The following is a 25,204-nucleotide window of genomic DNA, read 5'->3' as shown; positions in this document are numbered from 1 at the left end:
GAGATCACTACTGCAAAGGTCAAGAATGTACTGAATTTGATTTTTGCTTTGAGAAGGCCCCTGCTCCTAATTTTCTCTAATGATGTCCAAGACACCATGGGGCTTGTGCCCATACAGCAATTCAAATGGAGAAAACCTGGTGGAGGCTTGTAGGACCTCACGCACTGCAAACAACAGAGGGTTAAGCCACCTGTCCTAATTTTTAGCATTCCCATGAACAAACTAATAAATCATGTTCTTAAGGGTTTAGTTAAATTGTTCGACCAGCCTGTCTGTTTGTGGATGATAAACACTAATACGAATTGATTTAATCCTCAATTTGTATAATTCATGCAGTGTATGTGATGTAAAAGTAGTGCCCTGATCAGTCAGGATTTCTTTTGGAATCCCAACTCAGGAGATAACGCGGAAGTGTGCCGCTGCAACACTACATGCTGAGATATGGCGGAGAGGCATTGCTTCTGGATATCGCATTGCATAATCCACTATGACTAACGCAAAGCAATACCTGCATGCGGCTCGATCTAATGGCCCGATGTGATCCATGCCAAGTCTTTCAAAGGGGATCGTCATCAATGGCAGTGGATGCAATGGTGCTTTTGTTGTGGCCACTGGATTCACCAGCTGGTAGTTGTGACATGCCACATACCACCTGCAGACATCAGCGTGAATCCCTGGCCAATAGAAATGGGCCATGACACGATTTAGTGTCTTTATCCGGCTCCAAATGTCCAGCCATAGGATTATGATGAGTGACATGGAATAAAAGTTCCTTATGGCTCTTCGGGCCCAACAAGCGTGCAATCACTTCTTTAATCAAATCAAGTTTATTTGTATAGCGCTTTTAACAATAAACATTGTCGCAAAGCAGCTTTACAGAATTTGAATGACTTAAAACATGAGCTAATTTTATCCCTAATCTATCCCCAATGAGCAAGCCTGTGGTGACGGTGGCAAGGAAAAACTCCCTCAGACGACATGAGGAAGAAACCTCGAGAGGAACCAGACTCAAAAGGGAACCCATCCTCATTTGGGCAACAACAGACAGCCTGACTATAATATTAACAGTTTTAACAGGTATAACCCTCAACTGTCCTCATGGGGCCGTCCTTCACAGGAGCGGTGCGATAAAACTCCGACCAGACACAGGGCACCAGGATGGATCAAGCAGGTCCGAGGGGCAGAAGAGGCCAGCATCTCAATCCCAGGATCAACATGTAACTCAGAGGGACAGATGGGGGGGGGGAAGAGAGAGAGAAAGAAAACACGTTGTTAGGTATGCCCTAAAAATGACAAGTATTAAATCTGTGTGGTAGGCTCGCAGAGACGAGAGTCTTTACATCAGGCATAACACACAACAATGGCATGTTAATATGGTAAAATATATCATGACCTGCTCTGGCTGGATGCTTGATTGGGTGATGGGAGCACACTCCTCAGCAATGATGAGATGCAGATGGGACCCTTAGGGCTGGCCAAGACAATTCAGTTACATTTCACCGGGTCTGGGACATGCGACAGAATGTCTGACAGCCGATTCCCTGCAGGCTACGATAGCCAGTCGAGGTCTCCACCCTCTCCACCAAAAGATTTCCTGTTGACTCCATGTAACTCAGAGGGACAGATTTGGGGGGGGGGGGAAAGAAAACACAGGTGGTTAGGTATGCCCAATGTCACCTGAATAAGTAGAAACAGTATACATATTGCACCGAGTACAAGCAGGGACTCCGGCAACTAACTATGACAGCATAACTAAAATGAGAGAGCCAGAAGGTAACACAGGCATGAGGGAGCCCCGGGACATAAAGCAGCCAGCCACTACACCGTCAACAAACTCGAGTGAGCAAGCGAGTGGGGACTGACAGTATCCATACATCCCAGTTTACCAAAACACTCTATGTCTGAGGACCCTCCAGATCTACTCCTTTACCTCATAAACACCATTAACAAAAGGCTTGACTAAACAGATATGTTTTCAGCCTAGACTTAAATGCTGAGACTGTGTCTGATTCCCGAACATTACTTGGAAGGCTGTTCCATAACAGTGGGGCTTTGTAAGAAAAGGCTCTGCCCCCTGATGTAGCCTTCACTATACGAGGTACCAGCAGATAGCCTGCACCTTTTGATCTAAGTAGGTGTGGCGGGTCATAGAGGACGAGAAGTTCACTCAGGTACTGTGGTGCGAGACCATTTAGTGCTTTAAAGGTCAATAGTAGTATTTTATAATCAATACGAAATTTGATTGGGAGCCAATGCAGTGTGGATAAGACAGGCGTGATGTGGTCATATTTTCTAGTTCTAGTAAGGACTCTTGCTGCTGCATTTTGAACTAACTGGAGCTTGTTTATGCACTTATTGGAACATCCAGACAGTAAGGCATTACAATAATCCAACCTGGAGGTAACGAAAGCATGGACTAGTTTTTCTGCATCATGCAATGACATTAAATTTCTTATCTTTGCAATATTTCTGAGATGAAAGAAAGCTATCTGGGTGATGTTATCAATGTGAGTTTCGAATGAAAGACTGGGGTCAATAATCACTCCGAGGTCTTTTACTGCTGCACGTGAAGAAACAGAAAGGCCATCCAGTTACTGTGTAATCAGAAAACTTACTTCTAGCTGTATGTGGTCCTAGTACAAGTACTTCAGTCTTGTCAGAGTTAAGCAGAAGGAAATTAATAAGCATCCAGTGTCTAATGTCCTTAACACATTCCTCAGTTCTATTAAGCTGGTGTCTCTCATCAGGTTTTGCAGAGACATACAACTGTGTGTCATCAGCATAACAGTGGAAACTAATACAATGTTTACGAATAATATCACCCAGAGATCTTTAGTTTGAGTGTCCTGTGTCAATCCATACAGCCTATCCTTAATAATACAAAAGTAGGGGAAGGAAAGTATAATGTTAGGCTGGAGGATTTGGCCATCAGTTTCATTCACTTGGACTAAAGCGTGTCTCAGAGACTCGTCACATGTCTGCTCCAATAGGACATCCCCTACAGGAGTCCCCAGAGAGGGAGGAGGGCTCTCCCCACTCTCCATGTCATCATGACATGGTGCTGTCATGGATGGCCCTGGGACTGCCTCCCCAGCTAATGTTGCAGCAGGATTCCCCCATTTCGTGCAACTGCACAACCCACCCACTACTATTTGCTTCATTAATGTTTTAAACCCTGGTCAATTGGTTCAAAGGATCAGCAGTGAGTGAGTGAGTGACTAGCTGCTGATTCAAAGGATAAGAAGTGAGTGAGGCTTGGACTAACCGCCACCTCTATGCTGTTTTTCTCCTCGGAAGTGGATAGTGACGGGCATTAGCAGATATTGTACATCATCGTGCGCACACGTCACCTTCACCAAACATGCATTCCCCAGTACCCCGCATTGAGTCAGGCTTTGATGTATGGAACTCTGATTACACCCCGAATCCACCAAAGCCTGATGTGTACCCCTTGAATACTCACAACTATCCTATATGCCCCTGCTCAATCAGGGGAAGCCTGAGGTGCATCAGGGATGCGAATCAGTAGCCCTGCCTCCTTACAGAAGCACAGATTCCCTGCCCTCCCTCCATGCCTACAGACCTGCCTGGGCTCACTCTCTGTTCTGGTGGGCGTGGATGCGTCCAGCTGTGGAGAGAGAAAGGGGGTCAATGGTGGCACAGACACAGAAGGAGAAGGGAAAGTAGAAACACGAAGACAGACATGAGTGTGGGGAGCATGTTTCAGGGAATTGGCCCCCGTTTCCACGGGGCTGGGGTAGGGGAGGGGTGAGGAGAGGGAGAAGGAGAGAAAGAGAGGAAGTTGTAACAGAGCCTGCTTCTGGAGACACTGTCAGATGATCTTTGGCCAGCCGGCCTGCCTCTTCCAGTGACGTCATTCAGTGACACAGGATCCATACTGATGTCTCGCTCAACAGCTGGGCAACGAACTGCTCCAGTGTCACTTGCTCAATGATGGGTTCAACATCGCACTTGCCAGCCAGCAGCCACTGTCAGCAGGCATCCCAGAGCTGTTGGGCGAACGGCCAGCCCACTTCACCATAAGCCAGTGAGCGGAAGCACTGGCACTGTTCTTGACCGTGGCCAACCCACTGTAGGATGGCTCACTTCAGGTGGGGGTACTCCAACATGTTGGTGGCCAGGAGCATGTTGAGCCTGTTGGGCTTCCCCCAACAGGAGCAGCAGTAGGTGATCCATCCACTGTGAGGTTGGCCATGAGCTCGCCTCCGCGACGCACTCTAACAGCTCAAGGAAGGCACCAGGGTCGTCCTGTGGCCCCATCTTAACCAGCTGAACAGGCACATTGGCCACAGGAACAACCGCTGGAGCACCCACAGACTGGATCTATCTCCGAACCACCAGCCAGTCCTCTGCCTGTGCTTCGAGCAGAACCTGGAAATGCTGGCCCTGATCCATGGACAGTGTGACAAAGGTGTGCTGCTGGCATGGGAGGTCATCGGTGAGCATTTGGAGGAGCTCTCTGACTGGTTTGGACCCCATGGCGGTGTTTGTTCCTGGGTCCTGGGTTTCAGTTCCAGGATAACACTTCTCTGACTTTGGGGGAACAGAGGAATTGGAAGCAGACTCCAGAACAGGTGTTTTCTTTTTATTTTGACACTTTTCAGTGATTTATAATGACACATAAACACACTACACACAATGGGGTGTCACAGATCTCTCTCTCTCCTTCCTGACTGTCTGAAAGACACACGGAGACACAGGTTAATAGACAGCCAGTAACTAGACACAGGTACATCCCATCACGTTACCTGCTGGTTCAACCTGCCTCCTTACCATTCACAGCCGATGCTCAACTACACCCCTGCTGCCACATACTTATAAACAAAATTAGAATTTGATGCTTGCAACATGCTCAAAAAAAATTGGGACAGAGGCATTATTACCACTGTATTACATGACCTTTGGGAACTGAGAATACTAATTGTTGAAGCTTTGCAATTGGAATTTTTGTCCATTCTTGCTTGAGACAAGACTTCAGTTACGGTCTGTGGTTGCCGTTATCTGATTGTCCTCTACATGATGTGGCATACATTTCTCAACAGGAGACAGATCTGGACTGGCAGCAGGCCAGTCAAGCCCACGCGCTCTGTCTATGAAGCCACCCTGTTATAGCCCATGCAGAAGGAGGCCTGGCATTGTCCTGCTGGCATTGGACTTCCCGGGAAGAGACGTTGCCTTGAGGAATGTCTCTCTAAAATCTCAGTACATGCCCCAATAGATCAATGGTATCTTTACACACATGCAACTCACCAATGCCATGGGCACTGATGCCCCCATACCATCACAGATGCTGGCTTTCTCTGATAACAAACTGGATGGTCATGTTCACTTTTGGCACAGAGAACTCATTGTCTGGTTTTCCTGAAAACAAGCTGAAATGTGGGCTCATCTGACCACAGCACACGTTTTCATTTTCTTTTGGTCCATCTGAGATGAGTTTGGGCCCAGAGAAATCAACATTGTTTCTGCATAGAATCGATGAATGAATGGCTTCCTCCTTGCATAATACAGTTTCAGGTTGCATTTCTGGATACAACAGTGGACTGTGTTAAGTGACAAAGGTTTTCTGAAGTACTCCTGAGCCCATGAGGCTATATTTGTCACATTAGCATGACGGTTTCTCAAGCAGTGCCACCTGAGGGCTCGAAGGTCATGCACATTCCAACCTTGTCTTTATGCACTGAAATGTCTCCAAATTCCTTGAGTCTTTTCACAATATTATATACTGTAGATGTTAAAGACCTAAAATCTTGCATTAAAAATTTTCCTTTTGAATTGACTAACAAGTCTCTCATGAATTTTGGCACAAAGGAGTGAGCCACAACCCATCTTTGCTTGCAAAGTCTGAGCCTTTGGATCATGCTCCTTTTATACCCAATCATGATAGCAATTAACCTGCTTATTGTGGAATCTTCCAAAATAGTGTTATTTCAATATCCTATGAACTATTCCATCTTATTTTGCCTCTGTTCCAATTTTTTTGAGTGTGTTGCAGGCATCAAATTCTAACTTCATTTATATGTACAAAATACAATTAAGTTGGTCAGTAAAAATATTAAACATATTTTCTTTGTATTTTTATCAATTAAATAAAGGTTCACATGAATTAGCAAATCACATCTTTTTGTTTTATTGCATTTTGGAAAATATCCCAACTTTTCTGAAAATGGGGTTGTCAAAACAATTTATTCTTTATTGCTTTCAAACACATTTAAATTCAGTTCTCTAAATGACTCAGAATTTGTGATTGAAACATGATGCAGCACAAGGAAAACATGCAAATAGTGTAAAATCTGCAAAAGTTGCATCAAGATAATGTTTTGCATGAAGGCAATGTTTCATTTCATAGAAAGTCTTGATAACCAGAAGCCAGTAATACCTTTCTTTCCCTTCTCTGGCTCAGGACATGAGTCTTCCAACTCATCCCCACTTGACTCAAAGCTTTCTGTGCCTGTAAATATACACAATGCATGTTCACAGTTTTATTTCAGGTTAAGGTTGCTGCATACTACTGGCTCTTAATACCATTTGGGTAAAACCCAATAATTCATAATGCAATGATGAAACCTACAACCTTTCAACAACTTTTTAAAAACAGTTAATTTTCTAGTTGCAACTTAAAGAAACTCATCACTCATGGCCATAAGCAGATGATTTATGATAAATATAAAAATCATTAAAAAAAAGTGAAAATTGTATGTTGGTGTGTTTGTGAAACTGTACCCTGTTCTTTGCACAGTTCCCTCTTTGCTCTCTTCTCTTCTCTCTTCATCTGAACCTCCTCCCTTTTATGGGACTTAAGAGCAGCCTTGGACCCTGCTACCCAAGCCTCATAAGCCAGCTGTGAATAGAAGGCAAAATGAGGGAAATCTCTGGGTTAAACACATTTGTGGGTGGTGTTTCTATTCTGTTTCATCTTAATATTTCTAACCTGGAGGGCAGATTTCTTTTTTGGCACAGATTCTTCATCTGTCTTGGTATCCACTTCACCGTCCTCATCCTCACTGTCACTTTCAAAGAGGTGATACCCACAGGAGTCCCAGACTACATAATAACACACATATGAATACACATTCTTTATATCCTTGAAGTATTTACTCTAGTTAAATGTAGTTTAACATTTAGTTGTAACCTTTAGTTATACCAGTGACATGCTTTACAGTATATATCCAACATAGGCAAAATTAGTGCAGTGTAGTGACATAGCAGGTAGCATTGCCAAGTCACAGCTCCAGGGTCCCAGAATCAATCCTAAAATCAGGTTACTGTCTATACAGTTTTACATGTTCTACCTAGTGTTGCCACCTGTCCCGGATTTTCATGGTCTGTCCCGGAAAAAAAAAAAAAAATCCGGGACACTGAATGTCCCGGTTTTTTGTACATGATGGGCAAAATGTGTATTTCAACTTGCGAGCCAGCTGAGAACCAGGTTGCTTTTCCGTAGCTTGCCGTGCTAAGCGGAGGCACGTCATTACATCGCTGAATACGTCATTACATCGCTGTATACGTCACTTACTTCGCTGTATACGTCAGTTACGGCGCTACGTTTGCATAAACCTTGGCGCGAATATCGAAGCAAAAACAACACGGAAGAAGCAGCAGCAACAACAACAATAATAATAATAATGGATGACTTCGCATTTGTACAGCTGCTGCTTCTCGTCGCTTAAAAATGGCGATCTTTCTCGGTCTTGTTATTGTTGTTGGTCTTAACAACTCCGCCCCCCCCCCCCCCCCCCCCGACGTAAGCGGTTCTTTCCTCTGGCCCAGCAGAGAGTTGGTGCTAGCCTGGAGCCGGTTTTTCTGGCCCCAGAGCCAGTTCTTTGTCAGTGGAAACAGAAAACCCGGTTCCAAACTAAGCACTGGCCCTGAACCAGCCCTGGAACTGCTTTGGTGGAAAAGGGGCAATGGAGGATGCTTGGACTGATAAAAGAAACAGACTCTCTGTTGCAGTGGTGAAGGCTGAGCTTCAAGTCAGGCTAAACTTTCAGTTGTCCTCAAGACATTCATTGAAAATCAGCCAGGACTCATAGCAGCAGCACAGAAAAACACCAAATATAAATGGAAGATTAGGTAAGGTTTTGGTGAATTAAATGAAATCCAAATAGTCTTATCTGCCTACTCCTGTATGTGCCCAGTTATATCAGTTACATGTCCTCCTATGTATTTGTTTAGCCAAGAGCAGCAAGCAGCAGAGGCACAGGCAAGCACAAGCAAAGCACACACCACACTCTAAGCAATCAGGTAAGCTGTTTGACACTACACCTTACATTGTTACATTCAGGTATTCTTAGATACAATGAAAAATTAGTTTATTTATTTTTATTCCACATAAGCAAATAAACAGAACTTAATTATGTATTCCCCGTTTACCTGTGCCCACTACTGCCCCCAGGTGTCCACAACCAAAAACTGTTGGAAATAAACCAAAATAATGAAGACCTGCTATATTATGTAAATCAATTAACTAAACAAATAACTAGCAAAAGCGTCATTTTTACTAATTAGAGCAATGCAATTTCAGCGTAGAAGGGCGATTTTTGTCTTGGGTTAGATGTGCGAAGGGCGCCGTTGCTTACAAGCAAAAAGGTTGATTGGATGGTCGAAATGTCCAGGATTTTTGTCAGACACAGGTGGCAACCCTAGTTCTACCCATGTCCACATGGGTTTCTTCCTGGTTCTTCCCACCTCTCAAAAATATGCTGGTACAGTCTGTCAGTAATAGCGCCGAAAACCTGAGTTCGGCGCTGCCTCCACACATGGCCACTCCGGACTACATTTCCCAAGAACCACAGCACCCATCATCTCCCGAATACTAGGAAGTGCACCTGTTTTCCATTATCTCAGTAATCACCCCTCTATATATAAGCTCAGCAAACACTCAATCTAGTTGCGAAGTATCATTCTGTGTCCTCATACCTGATCATGCCAAGCCTTGTTTATTATTCCTGACTTCCAGTGACTTTGACCCTGCTTTCTGTTGTTAATTTGACTTTATATTCTCGTCTGACCTCTGAAATACTGTTTGCACATCGACCGACCCTTTCCTGACCCTGACTATATCTTCAGTTTGCCGATTTGAATTTTTTTTCAAGTTTGCGACACACCTGCTCTCCCTTGCACCTGCATACAAAAGTGCCTGCACCCTGACAGGATACTTTGCCATTATGAATGCAGTAGAGGAGGTGAAGCAGACTGTTCTCACTGCTCAGGGACAATTGTTGGGAGAACATCAACATATGTTAATTGAATTAAAAACCAGAATGTCACAATTAACAGCTATTGTCTCACAGGCCCTCCTGACACACCCCTCGTCCTCCGCTAGTGCAGCCACGATGGTGCCTTGACCAGAGAAGTACTCCGGGGAGGTTTCTGAGTGCAAGGGTTTTCTTTTGAATGAATGAACCGTTTATTATCACTGTATCAGTGAAATTGACCATCAACCTGTCCTTACATACATACATACATACATACATACATACATACATACAGTGGGGCAAAAAAGTATTTAGTCAGTCACCAATTGTGCAAGTTCTCCCACTTAAAAAGATGAGAGAGGCCTGTAATTTTCATCATAAGTATACCTCAACTATGAGAGACAAAATGAGAAAAAAATATCCAGAAAATCACATTGTCTGATTTTTAAAGAATTTATTTGCAAATTATGGTGGAAAATAAGTATTTGGTCAATAACAAAAGTTCATCTCAATACTTTGTCATATACCCTTTGTTGGCAATGACAGAGGGTCAAACATTTTCTGTAAGTCTTCACAAGGTTTTCACACACTGTTGCTGGTATTTTGGCCCATTCCTCCATGCAGATCTCCTCTAGAGCAGTGATGTTTTGGGGCTGTCGCTGGGCAAGATTTTCTATGGGGTTGAGATCTGGAGACTGGCTAGGCCACTCCAAGACCTTGAAATGCTTCTTATAAAGCCACTCCTTCATTGCCCGGGCGGTGTGTTTGGGATCATTGTCATGCTGAAAGACCCAGCCATGTTTCATCTTCAATGCCCTTGCTGATGGAAGGAGGTTTTCCTTCAAAATATCACAATACATGGGCCCCATTCATTCTTTCCTTTACACGGATCAGTCGTCCTGGTCCCTTTGCAGAAAAACAGCCCCAAAGCATGATGTTTCCACCCCCATGCTTCACAGTAGGTATGCTGTTCTTTGGATACAACTCAGCATGCTTTCTCCTCCAAACACGACAAGTTGAGTTTTTACCAAAAAGTTCTATTTTGGTTTCATCTGACCATATGGCATTCTCCCAATCCTCTTCTGGATCATCCAAATGCTCTCTAGCAAACTTCAGATGGGCCTGGACATGTACTGGCTTAAGCAGGGGGACATGTCTGGCACTGCAGGATTTGAGTCCCTGGCGGCGTAGTGTGTTACTGATGATAGCCTTTGTTACTTTGGTCCCAGCTCTCTGCAGGTCATTCACTAGGTCCCCCGTGTGGTTCTGGGATTTTTGCTCACCGTTCTTGTGATCATTTTGACCCCACAGGGTGAGATCTTGCGTGGAGCCCCAGATCGAGGGAGATTATCAGTGGTCTTGTATGTCTTCCATTTTCTAATAATTGCTCCCACAGTTTTTAAACAGAGATTATGCCCAGAGGTTCTCACAGAGCTGGCATGCTGCAATGAGCAACTCACTCTTGACTCCCTCATTGACTTGGCTATCTGACTGGATAATCTGCTTCATAACAGACCCTCATTACAGCACTCTCCAGCCCTTCCACAACCACCATAGTCCCCAACTCCAATGGAGATCTCCCATAATCAAGTGCAACACTCAGAGAGAAAGGAGGCACTGTGAGGGGTTGTGCTTCTACTGTAGTGAACAAGGCCATCTTCTAGCTAAGTGCACAGTCTGTCCAACTATCCCCTGAAGGCAGGGTCTCCCCAGTAAAGAATCCAGTCCCTCCAGCCCATTGAGTCCTGAACCCACTTCCACACTACGCTCACTAAAGATTCAAGTACTGTTAAAGCTCCCAGACATGACCCATGTTCTCTCTGCCCTCATAGACTCAGGGGCAGAAGACAATTTTGTCAACCTCAAGGTTGTCGAGAGGTATAACCTGCCCATGGAGGAGCTCCAATGACCTGTATACCTCAAAGCCATTGACAGCGGTCCCATTGATGAACAGCTCATCACAATCCCCACCTTACCACTTAAAATCCAGGTTGGAGCCCTTCACATAGAACACATGACCTTGTTTGTCACCTGCACAGCACAGCATGCTATAGTTTTAGGTTTTCCTTGGCTTCAGCTCCATGACTCCTTCATCTCCTGGTAACACAGAGAACTTTTACAATGGTCATCCTCATGCTTTCAGAACTGTTTACAACTCCCACAAGTCACCTTAGCATCCATGTCCATACAGAGTCCCTCACCCGGAGGTATCGCACAGATTCCCACTTGTTATCATGAACTTAAGGAGGTATTCAGTAAAGGAAGGACCAATGGCCTGCCCCCTCATTGACCCTATGAATGTGCCATCGATCTTCTCCCAGGCATGACCCCTCCTTGCAATTTCATATCTCCATTATCCATCACTGAACAAGCTGCCATGGAGGAATATGTGCAGGAAGTGCTACCACAGGGGTACATCTGATCATCTACATCCCCAGCCTTAGCAAGCTTCATTTTTGTGGAAAAGAAAGGGGGGGCTTTGCCCATGCATCAACTACAGAAGTCAAAATCAGATAATGGTAAAGTATCCATATCTGATTCCCCTGGTACGCTCTGCTCTAGAACAGTTAAGGACAGCTCAAGTGTTCACCAAATTAGATCTTAGAAGAGCATATAATTTCGGAAGAATTCGTGAGAGAGATGAATGGAAGACTGCTTTTAGCATGATGTCAGAGCACTTTGAATACTGTGTAATGCCATATGGATTTTCTTGAGCTCCCAGTGTCTTTCAATGCCTTATTAATGATGTCCTCAGAGACATGCTGGGATGTTATGTGATAGCTTACATAGATGATATCCTGATTTACTCCCCAGATGGAACCACCCACCATGAGCATGTCAGATCAGTGCTAACCCAGCTCCTAGAGAATGACCTACATATCAAAGTGGAGAAATGTGAATTTCACATCACCCAGATCTCATTCCTTGGTTACATCATCAGTGTGGAGGGTGTAAGCATGGACACCAGTAAGGTCTCTGCAGTCATCTCCTGCCCCACCCCCACTACAGTGAAAGAACTGCAATGCTTCCTGGTGTTAGCCAATTTCTGTCATTTCTTCATCAGAGGTTTCAACCCAATTGCATCATCTCTCACCACCCTGCTTAAAAACAGTCCAAAATGTCTCCAATGGAACCAAGCCACCAAAGAGGCCTTGAAGCAGCTTAAGGCAACCTTCACGTTGGCCTCTATTCTCAGGCACCCAGATCTGACCAAACCCTTCACAGTGGAAGTCAATGCCTCAGAAACCTGAATGGGAGGGGTATTATCACAGTGCTTTGGGGAAAAACTCAAGTTACACCCCATGGCCTTTTTCTCAAAAAATAAAAAAACAGCCCTCACCCCAGCCGAGCAAAACTATGACATTGGGAACCGGGAACTTCTAGCCATCAAACGAGCCCTCAAAGAGTGGAGACATTGGCTCCCTCAAGCCGTTCATAATCCTCACAGTCCATAAAAAGCTTGAGTACCTGAAAACAGCAAAATGGCTGAATCCCCATCAGGCAAGGTGGGCACTCTTCTTCACCCGTTTCCAGTTCACTATTTCATATAATCCAGGCTCCAGAAACTCTAAGGCCAATGCCCTCTCCAGAATCCACACTATTTCTAGCCACAATCCAGAGTCCACTCCTATCTTGTCACTTGAATGTTTTGTTCATGCTATTACATGCAAGGTTGACAAGAAGATAGCACATGCCCAGCCTCACAATCCTCCTGAAGCCTGTCCTCATGGTCTCATGTATGTGTCTCATGTACTGTATATGCCAGTAATGGTGCCAAAAACCTGAGTTCAGAGCCACCTCCAAACATGGCCGTCCCAGACTACATTTCCCAAGCGTCACAACACCCCTCATCTCCCGAATACTACAAAGTGCACCTGTTTTCCATTATCCCAGTAATCACCCCTGTATATAAGCTCAGCAAACACTCACTCTAGTTGCAAAGTATCGTTCTGTGTCCTTGTGCCTGATCGTACCAAGCCTTGTTTATTATTCCTGACTTCCAGTGACTTTGACCCTGCTTCCCTTTTTAATTTGAATTTGTATTCTCTGACCTCTGAAATACTGTTTGCACATCGACCAACCCTTGCCCAACCCTGACTACATCTTCAGTTTGCTGATTTGGATTTGGTTTCCAGTTTGCGACGCACCTGCTCTCCCCTGCACCTGCATACGAGAGTGCCTGCACCCTGACACAGTCACATTTTTGTTTGCAAATGTAGTTATCAAAACATGCTTAAAGGTGCTGATAGTGAACTCATCTGAAATTAAAAATTTTTTTTACTGTGTATGGCATTTCTCTATGTCTCACAAGAACAATATCATGTGTACGGGATGTGATCATTTGGATGTGCTGAGGGTCACTTTTCTTCATTTTGGGACCATTTTCCTACATCTTGAGGTAAACAGTATAGCCCTGTGGAAATAGCTGAACATGAGGAGCTTTAACTAATTAGCATAACTATGGACCCGCGTCACACCAAGATGGCGACATGCGGAAAAGATTGTGACTCTGCATTGAGCTCGGAGAGTTTTGAGTAGCAGGTATGTAATTTGTGGTTGACATTCACAAATTACTTCCGATTGCGCTGTAAGATGGCTGCACCAATAAGAGCTCTGAGACATCTCGGCAAATTTGTGTTTATTTACTTTTCCTTATTGCCTCTTTTTGCACATACAGCACTTTCATGCATTCAGTATGACTGACAAACTCTCTTGGAGGTGCAACCATCAGCTAGTTTGGATTTTAAACCAACTTTTGATATCGCAGATGCTGCATTCCCCTGGGTCTTTTGTTTTCTTGTGTGACGCCAGATGGAAACAAAGAGAGGGAAGTGTGCCAGAGTTCTTTGCTGCTCACAACAGAGAAAAAACAAGCCTCCTCTGCCCAGTATCCTGCTCGCTAATGTTCAGTCTTTGGACAACAAACTGGATGAGTTGTGTGCATGGATTAAACACCAAAAGGACATCAGAACTTCTGTGTTTTGGCATTTACAGAGACATGACTGGAGCCCTGCATACCTGACTGTGCCTTCACACTGGAGGGTTTCACTGTTTACTGGCAAGACAGGACTCCGCCAAGTCAAGGGGAGGGGTGTGTGCTTTATGGTTAACTCTTCGTGGGCCACAGATGTTTGCATCTTAGCAAAGCACTGAATTGAACTAGATCTGTGAAACAAGAGAGTAACATATCTTTTCTCTGTTACTGCTTTTATGTTATCGTTTCTTTCTCTGTAAGATCAAAACATTTGGTGTATAATTACATACTCGCTACCGAGGAGCTGAGCCCATGCATTCTCAGGCTAAGATAGCTACCTAGAATGATTTAGTTATCTGTCTATAAAAATGCCATGTCATCTAACCTTGCTCTATTTTGCAGTTGCACTGACCTAGGCAGGTTTTCCTTTTCTTTACTGCTGGCTTTTAGCTGGTGGGAGAGTGGAGTCCACCATGTTTACCCATGTAGACTTGTTTTGGTTAAAAGCAGGGGTCAAACATGCTCCATGGTTGTCATGTGATATTGTTGCTCACTTGCTTTGGCAATCTCTGAAATCGTAAAATGCGGGACACTTTATTTCAGCAAAACATTTACACATAGGACACGGTGTGTACAGCAGCAAAACATCTCAAAACTCCAACAGCAATAGAAATAGAACATTTTGCCCAGAATTCAACTTTGCAGTCAGCACCTTTAAGCAGCTTGTTTGCCTCTGTGACTGGTTCCCTACATAACAACTTAAAATCTAGCTTGTGTTAAAGCACTATTTGTAAAAAAAAAAAATCTCTCTTACAATCCTTTTTGTGCTTTGTTTATGTTTCTGTGAACTGTATGACAAGGTATCGTACAATGAGTCTTGCTTTTATTAAGATACAAAAATATATAAAGGAGTTTATCATACAATTGTTCTGCTTCTTGCTACTGTATACTTGCAAATACAACATTTGCCTCTATCTGCTGGTTTTGTTCATTAACTCAGAAATGTCTCCTCATATCATTTCTGCAGATTAAATATTTCATATAATGACTAAAAATAGAATATTAAAAGTTTTTACTTTAATTTTCTATATTTACACAATTCTGTAATTAAAAATTTAAATATATACTTTATTATACAAATAGTGAAGTTACTGTCCATGCATGAATTAATTTTTGAATCAAAATATATTTAGATACGGGTTGTTGTTGTTTTTTTACTTAAAGCAAGTAATTTTGACTCAAAATTAAAAATGTCCCCAAATAAGTACTTCTATTTGAGAACTTTTAGGTGACATGTTATACCCCTTTTCCACATGTTGACCTAGTTCCCTGAGGTCTTACTGAAATATCTGTGATGTGCTTTGGTCAAAATATCACAAGGAAAAAAAAGCACTGCAGCTCGCTTCTCACCCTGTCTAAACAGCCCTCTTCAAAATGGCCTATTTGAGTGCCTGTTTCTTTAAATAATAATGAGCCACTACTCACCCCACCCCCTTTTCAGCCAGCCATTCAGGTAGCATGCTCCTTATGAATATTTATTTGAAAATACAGCTCTCAGCCCTAATTCTAATGAGCTCCCCTTGTGACATAGAAAGGGGAGCCAAATCTGAATGGCTTGTTGAAGCATATTTTCTGTAAGAGGCAGGCCGAAAGAAACTGACTGGGTTGTCTTATTTCATGTTTTGTGGGTTGGTAAGCAATCCAGATACCTGGAAGTATGTGCGCAAGCACTAAAAAGGTGAGCTTTTCACTATATGTCCCCTTAAATAAGAGCATCCTAAGTGGTTCCCTAAATAAATGGTCTTAGATATTAAATTATGTGTATAGCATCATCAGGGGTACTGTTAAGAATTTAAAATATAAGTTTTGATTTGTTTAACATTTGTCACTGCAAGTTTTGATTAGTGCTATTTCATAGTGGTAATACAGGATCATTATTTATTTAATAATAGTATAAATTATGAGCAGATGTGACTAAACATTTCATTGCACTGATAATGTATGCACAACATGATGTAGGGTCCAAATTGACTAATACCTGAAAAGTTGATATGATAAAAGGTTTCTGAGAAAACCAAAAATATCTACTCACCAGAGGGGTGAGTGGTCCATGGTTTCCACCATTCTGTCTGATCACTTTCCTCTAGAAAATGGAAGGTTATGCATGTTAATGTGTTTCTACAATGAAACAGAGGATTGCCAGAAGGGGTTCCTTTTGTACTAGTGGAATTTTCCTGTATGCTCTCATATGACAGTGACCCCCACATACACTACATGGCCAAAAGTTTGTGGGTGTAATGGTTTGTGGACCACCCATACAGTGGTGCTTGAAAGTTTGTGAACCCTTTAGAATTTTCTATATTTCTCCATAAATATGACCTAAAACATCATCAGATTTTCACACAAGTCCTAAAAGTAGATAAAGAGAACCCAGTTAAACAAATGAGACAAAAATAGTATACTTGGTAATTTATTTATTGAGGAAAATGATCCAATATTACATATCTGTGAGTGGCAAAAGTATGTGAACCTTTGCTTTCAGTATCTGGTGTGACCCCCCTTGTGCAGCAATAATTGCAACTAAACGTTTCCGGTAACTGTTGATCAGTCCTGCACACCGGCTTGGAGGAATTTTAGCCCATTCCTCCATACAGAACAGCTTCAACTCTGGGATGTTGGTGGGTTTCCTCACATGAACTACTCACTTCAGGTCCTTCCACAACATTTCCATTGGATTAAGGTCAGGACTTTGACTTGGCCATTCCAAAACATTAACTTTATTCTTCTTTAACCTTTCTTTGGTAGAACGACTTGTGTGCTTAGGGTTGTTGTCTTGCTGCATGACCCATCTTCTCTTGAGATTCAGTTCATGGACAGATGTCCTGACATTTTCCTTTAGAATTTGGTGGTATAATTCAGAATTCATTGTTCCATCAGTGATGGCAAGCCGTCCTGGCCCAGATGCAGCAAAACAGGCCCAAACCATGATACTACCACCACCATGTTTCACAGATGAGATAAGGTTCTTATGCTGGAATGCAGCGTTTTCCTTTCTCCAAACATAACGCTTCTCATTTAAATCAAAAAGTTCTATTTCGGTCTCATCTGTCCACAAAACATTTTTCCAATAGCCTTCTGGCTTGTCCACGTGATCTTTAGAAAACTGCAGATGAGCAGCAATGCTCTTTTTGGAGAGCAGTGGCTTTCTCCTTGCAACCCTGCCATACACACCATTGTTGTTCAGTGTTCTCCGGATGGTGGACACATGAACATTAACATTAGCCAATGTGAGGAAGTCCTTCAGTTGCTTAGAAGTTACCCTGGGGCCCTTTGTGACCTCACCGACTATTACACGCCTTGCTCTTGGAGTGATCTTTGTTGGTCGACCACTCCTGGGGAGGGTAACAATGGTCTTGAATTTCCTCCATTTGTACACAATCTGTCTGACTGTGGATTGGTGGAGTCCAAACTCTTTAGAGATGGTTTTGTAACCTTTTCCAGCCTGATGAGCATCAACAACGTGGTTTCTGAGGTCCTCAGAAATCTCCTTTGTTCATGCCATGATACACTTCCACAAACATGTGTTGTGAAGATCAGACTTTGATAGATCCCTGTTCTTTAAATAAAACAGGGTGCCCACTCACACCTGATTGTCATCCCATTGATTGAAAACACCTGACTCTAATTCCACATTCAAATTAACTGCTTATCCTTGAGGTTCACATACTTTTGCCACTCACAGATATGTAATATTGGATCATTTCCCTCAATAAATAAATGACCAAGTATAATATTTTTATCTCATTTGTTTAACTGTGTTCTCTTTATCTACTTTTAGGACTTGTGTGAAAATCTGATGATGTTTTAGGTCGTATTTATGCAGAAATATAGAAAATTCTAAAGGGTTCACAAACTTTCAAGCACCACTGTATATGTCTTTTGAACATCCCATTCCAGATTTATTCCTCCCTTTGTTGTTATAACTCCTTTGGACATAATGTGTACAATTGTACACATGAAGTTCCATAGCATTGTTCCTTGTGTCCAAAGGGGATAATAACATTCACTCCTCTGAAACATGGCTGTGGGGATTTGCCAATTCAGCCACATGAATATTAATGAGGTTGGGCACAGGTATCAGAAGAAGGAGGCCTGGGGCAGAGTCAGCATTCCAATTCATCCAACGGAAAGGTGTTAAATGGGGCTGAGGTCAGGACTTTGGGCAAGCCACTTGAGTTCTTCAACACCAACCTTGGCAAACCATGTCTTCATGGGTCTCACTTTCTGCACAGGGGCATGGTCATGCTGGAACAGGTTTGTGTCCCTTAGTTCCAGTGAAGGGAAATTGTAATGCTACAGCATACAAAGTGACCCTATACAATTGTGTGCTTCATAATTTATGAGAACAGTTTTGGGAAGGTCCACATATGGGTATCCACATACATTTGACCACCTAATGTATTGTGCTAGTGCATCTAAAAAAATTAGATCATCATGAAAAAGTTCAATATTTTGCATCAGCTATTTAAGAAAGTGAAATGTTAATATATTATTGACTCATTACATGTAAATGTTTCAAGCATTTTTATATTTTAATTTTGATAATTATAGCCTACAGTGCAAAAAAATGTATCTCAGTTTATTAGAATGTTTCATTTCGAGTTTGAGTAAATTACTATTCAAGTGGTATACATACCCTGTATCTCTCAGTCTAGTTCAGTACACACAACCACAATCATGGGGAAGACTGCTGACTTGACAGTTGCCCAGAAGATGATCATCGACACCCTCCAAAAGGAGGGTAAGCCACAGAAGGTCATTGCTGGAAAAACTGGCTGGAAAAGGTGCACAAGCAACAGGGATGACTGCAGCCTTGAGAGGAATGTCAATAAAGGTCAATTCAAGAACTTGGGAGACCTTCACAAGGAGTGGACTGACGCTGGTGTCAGTGCATCAAGAGCTACCACACACAGACATCTTCAGGAAAGGATCTACAACTGTCGCATTCCTAATATCAAGCCACTCCTGAACCAGAGACAATGTCAGAAGCATCTTACTTGGGCAAAGGAGAGAAAGAACTAGACTGTTGCTCAGTGATCCAAAGACCTCTTTTCAGATGAAAGTAAATTTTGCATTTCATTTGGAAACCAAGGTCCTAGAATCTGGAGGAAGAGTGGAGAGGCACAGAATCCAAGGTGGTTGAAGTCTAGTGTGAAGTTTCCACAGGCTGTGATGAGATGGGATGCCATGTCATCTGCTGGTGTTGGTCCACTATATTTTATCAAGTCCAAAGTCAACAGATGAGAGACATTCATCCATCCATCCGTTATCTGTAGCCGCTTATCCTGTCCTACAGGGTCGCAGGCAAGTTGGATCCTATCACAGCTGACCATGGGCGAGAGGAGGGGTACACCCTGGACAAGTCACCAGGTCATCGCAGGGCTGACACATAGAGACAAACAACCATTCACACTCCCATTCACACCTACAGTGGGGCAAAAAAGTATTTAGTCAGCCACCAATTGTGCAAGTTCTCCCACTTAAAAAGATGAGAGAGGCCTGTAATTTTCATCATAGGTACACTTCAACTATGAGAGACAGAATGGGGGAAAGAATCCAGGAAATCACATTGTAGGATTTTTAATTAATTAACTGGTAAGTTCCTCGGTAAAATAAGTATTTGGTCACCTACAAACAAGCAAGATTTCTGGCTCTCACAGACCTGTAACAACTTCTTTAAGAGGCTCCTCTGTCCTCCACTTGTTACCTGTATTAATGGCACCTGCTTGAACTCGTTATCAGTATAAAATACACCTGTCCACAACCTCAAACAGTCACACTCCAAATTCCACTATAGCCAAGACCAAAGAGCTGTCAAAGGACACCAGAAACAAAATTGTAGACCTGCACCAGGCTGGGAAGACTGAATCTGCAATAGGTAAGCAGCTTGGTGTGAAGAAATCAACTGTGGGAGCAATTATTAGAAAATGGAAGACATACAAGACCACTGATAATCTCCCTCGATCTGGGGCTCCATGCAAGATCTCACCCTGTGGGGTCAAAATAATCACAAGAACGGTGAGCAAAAATCCCAGAACCACACGGGGGACCTAGTGAATGACCTGCAGAGAGCTGGGACCAAAGTAACAAAGGCTACCATCAGTAACACACTACGCCGCCAGAGACTCAAATCCTGCAGTGCCAGACGTGTCCCGCTGCTTAAGCCAGTACATGTCCAGGCCCATTTGAAGTTTGCTAGAGAGCATTTGGATGATCCAGAAGAGGATTGGGAGAATGCCATATGGTCAGATGAAACCAAAATAGAACTTTTTGGTAAAAACTCAACTTGTCATGTTTGGAGGAGAAAGAATGCTGAGTTGCATCCAAAGAACACCATACCTACTGTGAAGCATGGGGGTGGAAACATCATGCTTTGGGGCTGTTTTTCTGCAAAGGGACCAGGACGACTGATCCGTGTAAAGGAAAGAATGAATGGGGCTATGTATCGTGAGATTTTGAGGGAAACCTCCTTCCATCAGCAAGGGCATTGAAGATGAAACATGGCTGGGTCTTTCAGCATAACAATGATCCCAAACACACTGCCCGGGCAATGAAGGAGTGGCTTCATAAGAAGCATTTCAAGGTCCTGGAGTGGCCTAGCCAGTCTCCAGATCTCAACCCCATAGAAAATCTTTGGAGGGAGTTGAAAGTCTTTGTTGCCCAGTGACAACCCCAAAACATCACTGCTCTAGAGGAGATCTGCATGGAGGAATGGGCCAAAATACCAGCAACAGTGTGTGAAAACCTTGTGAAGACTTACAGAAAACGTTTGACCTCTGTCATTGCCAACAAAGGGTATATAACAAAGTATTGAGATGAACCAATCATCTCAATGGGGGAAACCAGAGCACCCAGAGGAAACCCACACAGACATGGGAAGAACATGCAAACTCCACAGGGAAAGGCCCCCGTTGGCCACTGGGCTTGAACCCAGAACCTTCTTGCTGTGAGGTGACAGTGCTAACCACTACACCACTGTGCCACCCCGACATAAGACACTGGATGGTTATTAACTTCCTTCTACTTAACTCTGACAAGACAGAAGTACTTGTACTAGAACCACATGCAGCTAGAAGCAAGTTTTCTGATTACATAGTAACTGTGAATGGTCTTTTGGTTTCATCATGTGCAGTAGTAAAAGACCTTGGGGTGATCATTGACTCTAGTCTTTCATTTGAAACCCATGTCACTAACATTACCAGGATAGCTTTCTTTCATCTCAGAAATATTGCTAAGAAATATAATGTCACTACATGATGCAGAAAAACTAGTTAATGTCTTTGTTACCTCTAGGTTGGATTATTGTAATGCCTTACTATCTGGATGTTCCAATAGGTGCATAAACGAGCTCCAGTTACTCCAAAATGCAGCAGCAAGAGTACTTACTAGAACTCGAAGATATGACCACATCACCCCTATCTTATCCACATTGCATTGGCTCCCAATCAAATTTTGCATTGATTATACAACACTACTACTGAACTATAAAGCACTGAATGGTCTCACACGACAGTATCTGAGTGAACCTCTGGTCTTTTATGACCCACCATGTCTACTTAGATTAAAGGGTGCAGGCTATCTGTTAGTATGTCAAATTGTGAAGGCTACATCAGGAGACAGAGCCTTTTCTTACAAAGTCCCACAGTTATGGAGCAGCCTTCCAAGTAGTGTTTGGGACTCGGACACAGTCTATGTTTAAGACTAGGCTGAAAACATACCTGTTTAGTCAAACCTTTTTTATTAATAGCTTTTTATTAGGTTAAGGACTAGATCTGGGGGTTCTTGGGCATAGAATGTTTTGGTAAACTGAGTTGTATGGATGCTGTCAGCTCTCCACTCTCACATGTTTACTCAGATTTGTTGACAGTTGAGTGGCTGTCTGTTTTATGTCCAAGGGCTCCCTGATGTCTGTGTTACCTTCTGGCTCTCCCTTTTAATTAGGCTGTTATAATTAGTCTTGCCGGAGTCCCTACTTGCACTCAACACACAATGGACACTATTCTTAACCATTAGGTGACAGCAAGCATACCTAACAACCTGTGTTCACGCTCTCATCCCCACCCGTCTGTCTTTCTCTACTGAGTTACACATTAATCCTGAGATACCAGTGATGCTGGCCTCTCCTGCTCTTCAGACCTGCCTGATCCATCCTGATGCTCTATTTCTGGCTGGAGTTCTCATTACATTGCTCCTGTGCAGGATGGCCTCATATAGACAGTTGAAAGACACACTTAGAAGATGGCTCTAGACCGGGCATCACGGATTAGCGGACTCCGGTCTGGATCCGGACCGGGAGATGGTTCTGTCCAGACCCGTGACCAATGCCAAAATAAGTAGTGTCATTTTCATGGAGCGGTTTTGAACGGCTGTGGTTATTTACAGCAGGCGCTGCTACTTTAGTTAATACGGCAATGTAGCACTGGTAGTCAAGGACACAGCTTGGAAACGTCTGTTTGTTGCTGGCCACAGAGCCACATCGCATCATACTAGAATATAGTGGCCACATGCAAATTCTCCGTGCTCAGTCTAGATTAGATCCCCAGAATTCATTGCACCCACAAACCACACCTACTTTATTCCTAGCAACTCCAAAATCACACAAACAGCACAAACTTAAACACTGACATTCGCGACACAGCAGGAAGAAAGCAAAGTAGACACCGCCGAAACATGGCTTGCTCGAAAAAGAGAAAGGTAGACACTGAAAACCGTTGTTTTAAAGACGAATGGACAGCAAAATATATGTTCATACTCCCGGTCGGCAGTTCCAAGCCTGTCTGCCTCATATGCTCTGGCATTGATTAAAAGCGGGAATGTGAAGCAGACGAAACACAGCTCCTTTGAGCAAACTTATCCCGCGGAGTCCCAGCTGAGGGCACAGAAAATTACCGAACTGCAAGCGCAGTATGCTAGATCAGCCCGACTCATCACACACACATTCACAGCTCAACAACGTGCAAATGAGTGCGCTTTAAAAATAGCATGGATTTTAGTGCAACATAAAAAAAAAAACATTCAGTGATGGTCCTATGGTGAAGGAGGTTTTGAACGCTGCTGCAGAGACACTGTTTGATGGAAAACAAAAAGATGAGATGTGTGAGAAAGTGAAACAAGTTCCTTTGTCTACTACAACAGCAACCAAAAAGTCAGAAATATTAGCAGAGGATGTTCTGGCACAGCTTGATGCAGCTGTTCAGTCTACACCATGCATATCTTTAGCCATTGATGAATCAACAGATGTTACAGACAATGCCCAGCTTTTGGTGTATGTGAGATTTTTTCATAACGATACAAAGCAGATATGTGAGGACCTGCTTGGTGTAACACCACTTGAAACACACACAAGGGGAGAGGACATATATCCAGCAATAAAAGAGATGCTGAGAAAGAGGGGCATAGACATGAAGCAGGTTGTCTCTGTCACCACAGATGGTGCCCCCTCCATGGTGGGAAAAGAAAAGGGGGCAGTACCCCGGATGAAAGAAGACAACCCAGATCTTATTGCTTACCACTGTCTCATCCACCAAACTGTGTTGTGTGCCACACTGTCAGAACAATTTGCTGAAATAATGAACACAGTGATGAAACTGATCAACTTTCTTAGGGCATCCTCATCCCTTCAGCATCGCCTCCTGAGAGAATTCCTGGTAGATGTTGAGGCAAAGGCAAATGACCTGCTGCTGCACAACAATGTGAGGTGGCTGAGTAAAGGGAATGCATTGGGGCGTTTCTGGTCTGTTCGAAAGGAAATAGCTGCTTTTTTGGAGCAACTCAGCAGTCAGAGAGCAGCCCAGTTTTCACTCTTCCTGAAAGATGACCGCAAGATGGAGATGGTTGCATTTTTAGTTGACATCACATCACATCTTAATGAGCTCAATTTGAAACTACAGGGCCAAAAAAATTCGGTTGCAGATATGATGTCAGCAGTTTGATCCTTCCAGAGAAAGCTGGACCTTTTCAAACAGGATCTTGATGGAGAGTTGGAGCATTTCCCAACACTGCAGGGACAGTGTCAGGCTGAGAGAGATGTGTCTCCCTATGTTGCTTTCATTGACAAGCTGGCCAGAAATTTCAATGACAGATTCAACAACTTCCACCTTGGGCAGCAGCTCCTCCTGCTCATTCAAAATCCCTTCCTCATCAGAGAGGTCAGATTATTTTCAAAGGAGGCAACTCAGGCATTCAAGTGGGCACATGCAGGATCTCTGCAGCTTGAACTCATTGATCTGCAAGGAAATGCTGCATTAAGAGAGCATTTTGAGACAACTGACCCTGCTACTTTCTGGTTGCAGACTGTTCCTGAGGGTGTGTTCCCTGGTCTTATCAAAGTAGCACTGCACACCCTGACAATGTTTGGATCGACTTACAGCTGTGAGTCAGCTTTTTCAACTATGAACATCATCAAAAACAAGTACCGATCTAGGCTCACCAATGAACACCTACATGTCAGCATGAGAATGGCACTAACTCAGTTTCAACCCAGATTTAAACTACTGGCAGGACAGCCACATGCCCATTTCTCACATTAAGAAGCCAAAAAGAATTCAAAGAAGAAAAAGTTCAAGAAAAAAGAAGGACAGTTCAAAGAAAAATGTTCTATGAAAAATGAAGTCAACACTCTTTTTTGCACTTTTTAGTTAATGTTTCCTAAGTTTACCTGAGTTTACTTTTTTACTTGAAGAAGCCTTCAATTCAAGAAGAAAGAAGGACAGTTCAAAGAAAAATGTTCTATGAAAAATGAAGTCAACACTCCTTTTTGCACGTTTTAGTTAATGTTTCCCGAGTTTAATTTTTTTACTTGAAGAGGCCTTCAATTCTTCAGGCATGGAACTCTTGCATTATAGAGAAAAAGAGTTACACTCAGTTTGCACTATTATTTATTTTATTCTGAGGTTTCCCTTTTGGTTGATTTGAAATAAAAGCCTTAAACTATTTGACTGCATGGGACTAC

The 25,204-nt window shown here is 43.1% G+C and overlaps 1 protein-coding gene across 1 annotated transcript in view; it reads right to left on the bottom strand.

Moving 5' to 3' along the window:
• The window catches only part of si:dkey-11f4.7 (piezo-type mechanosensitive ion channel component 2), a 278,704-nt gene that overhangs the window by 65,766 nt on the left and 187,734 nt on the right, over nucleotides 1-25,204 (bottom strand). Inside the window, exons 33-35 of the mRNA XM_060932701.1 lie at nucleotides 6,953-7,065; nucleotides 6,745-6,862; nucleotides 6,401-6,472 (exon numbers count right to left, since the gene is read on the bottom strand). Coding sequence (XP_060788684.1) covers nucleotides 6,401-6,472; nucleotides 6,745-6,862; nucleotides 6,953-7,065 — 303 coding nt within the window. The remainder of the gene's footprint in view (nucleotides 1-6,400; nucleotides 6,473-6,744; nucleotides 6,863-6,952; nucleotides 7,066-25,204) is intronic.

The sequence above is a fragment of the Neoarius graeffei genome, chromosome 10 (genome assembly GCF_027579695.1).
Source record: "Neoarius graeffei isolate fNeoGra1 chromosome 10, fNeoGra1.pri, whole genome shotgun sequence".
NCBI classification, from domain to species: Eukaryota; Metazoa; Chordata; class Actinopteri; order Siluriformes; family Ariidae; genus Neoarius; species Neoarius graeffei.
The sequence above is the reverse complement of the archived record's forward strand: the minus strand, read 5'-3'. Positions and strand labels throughout refer to the sequence as shown.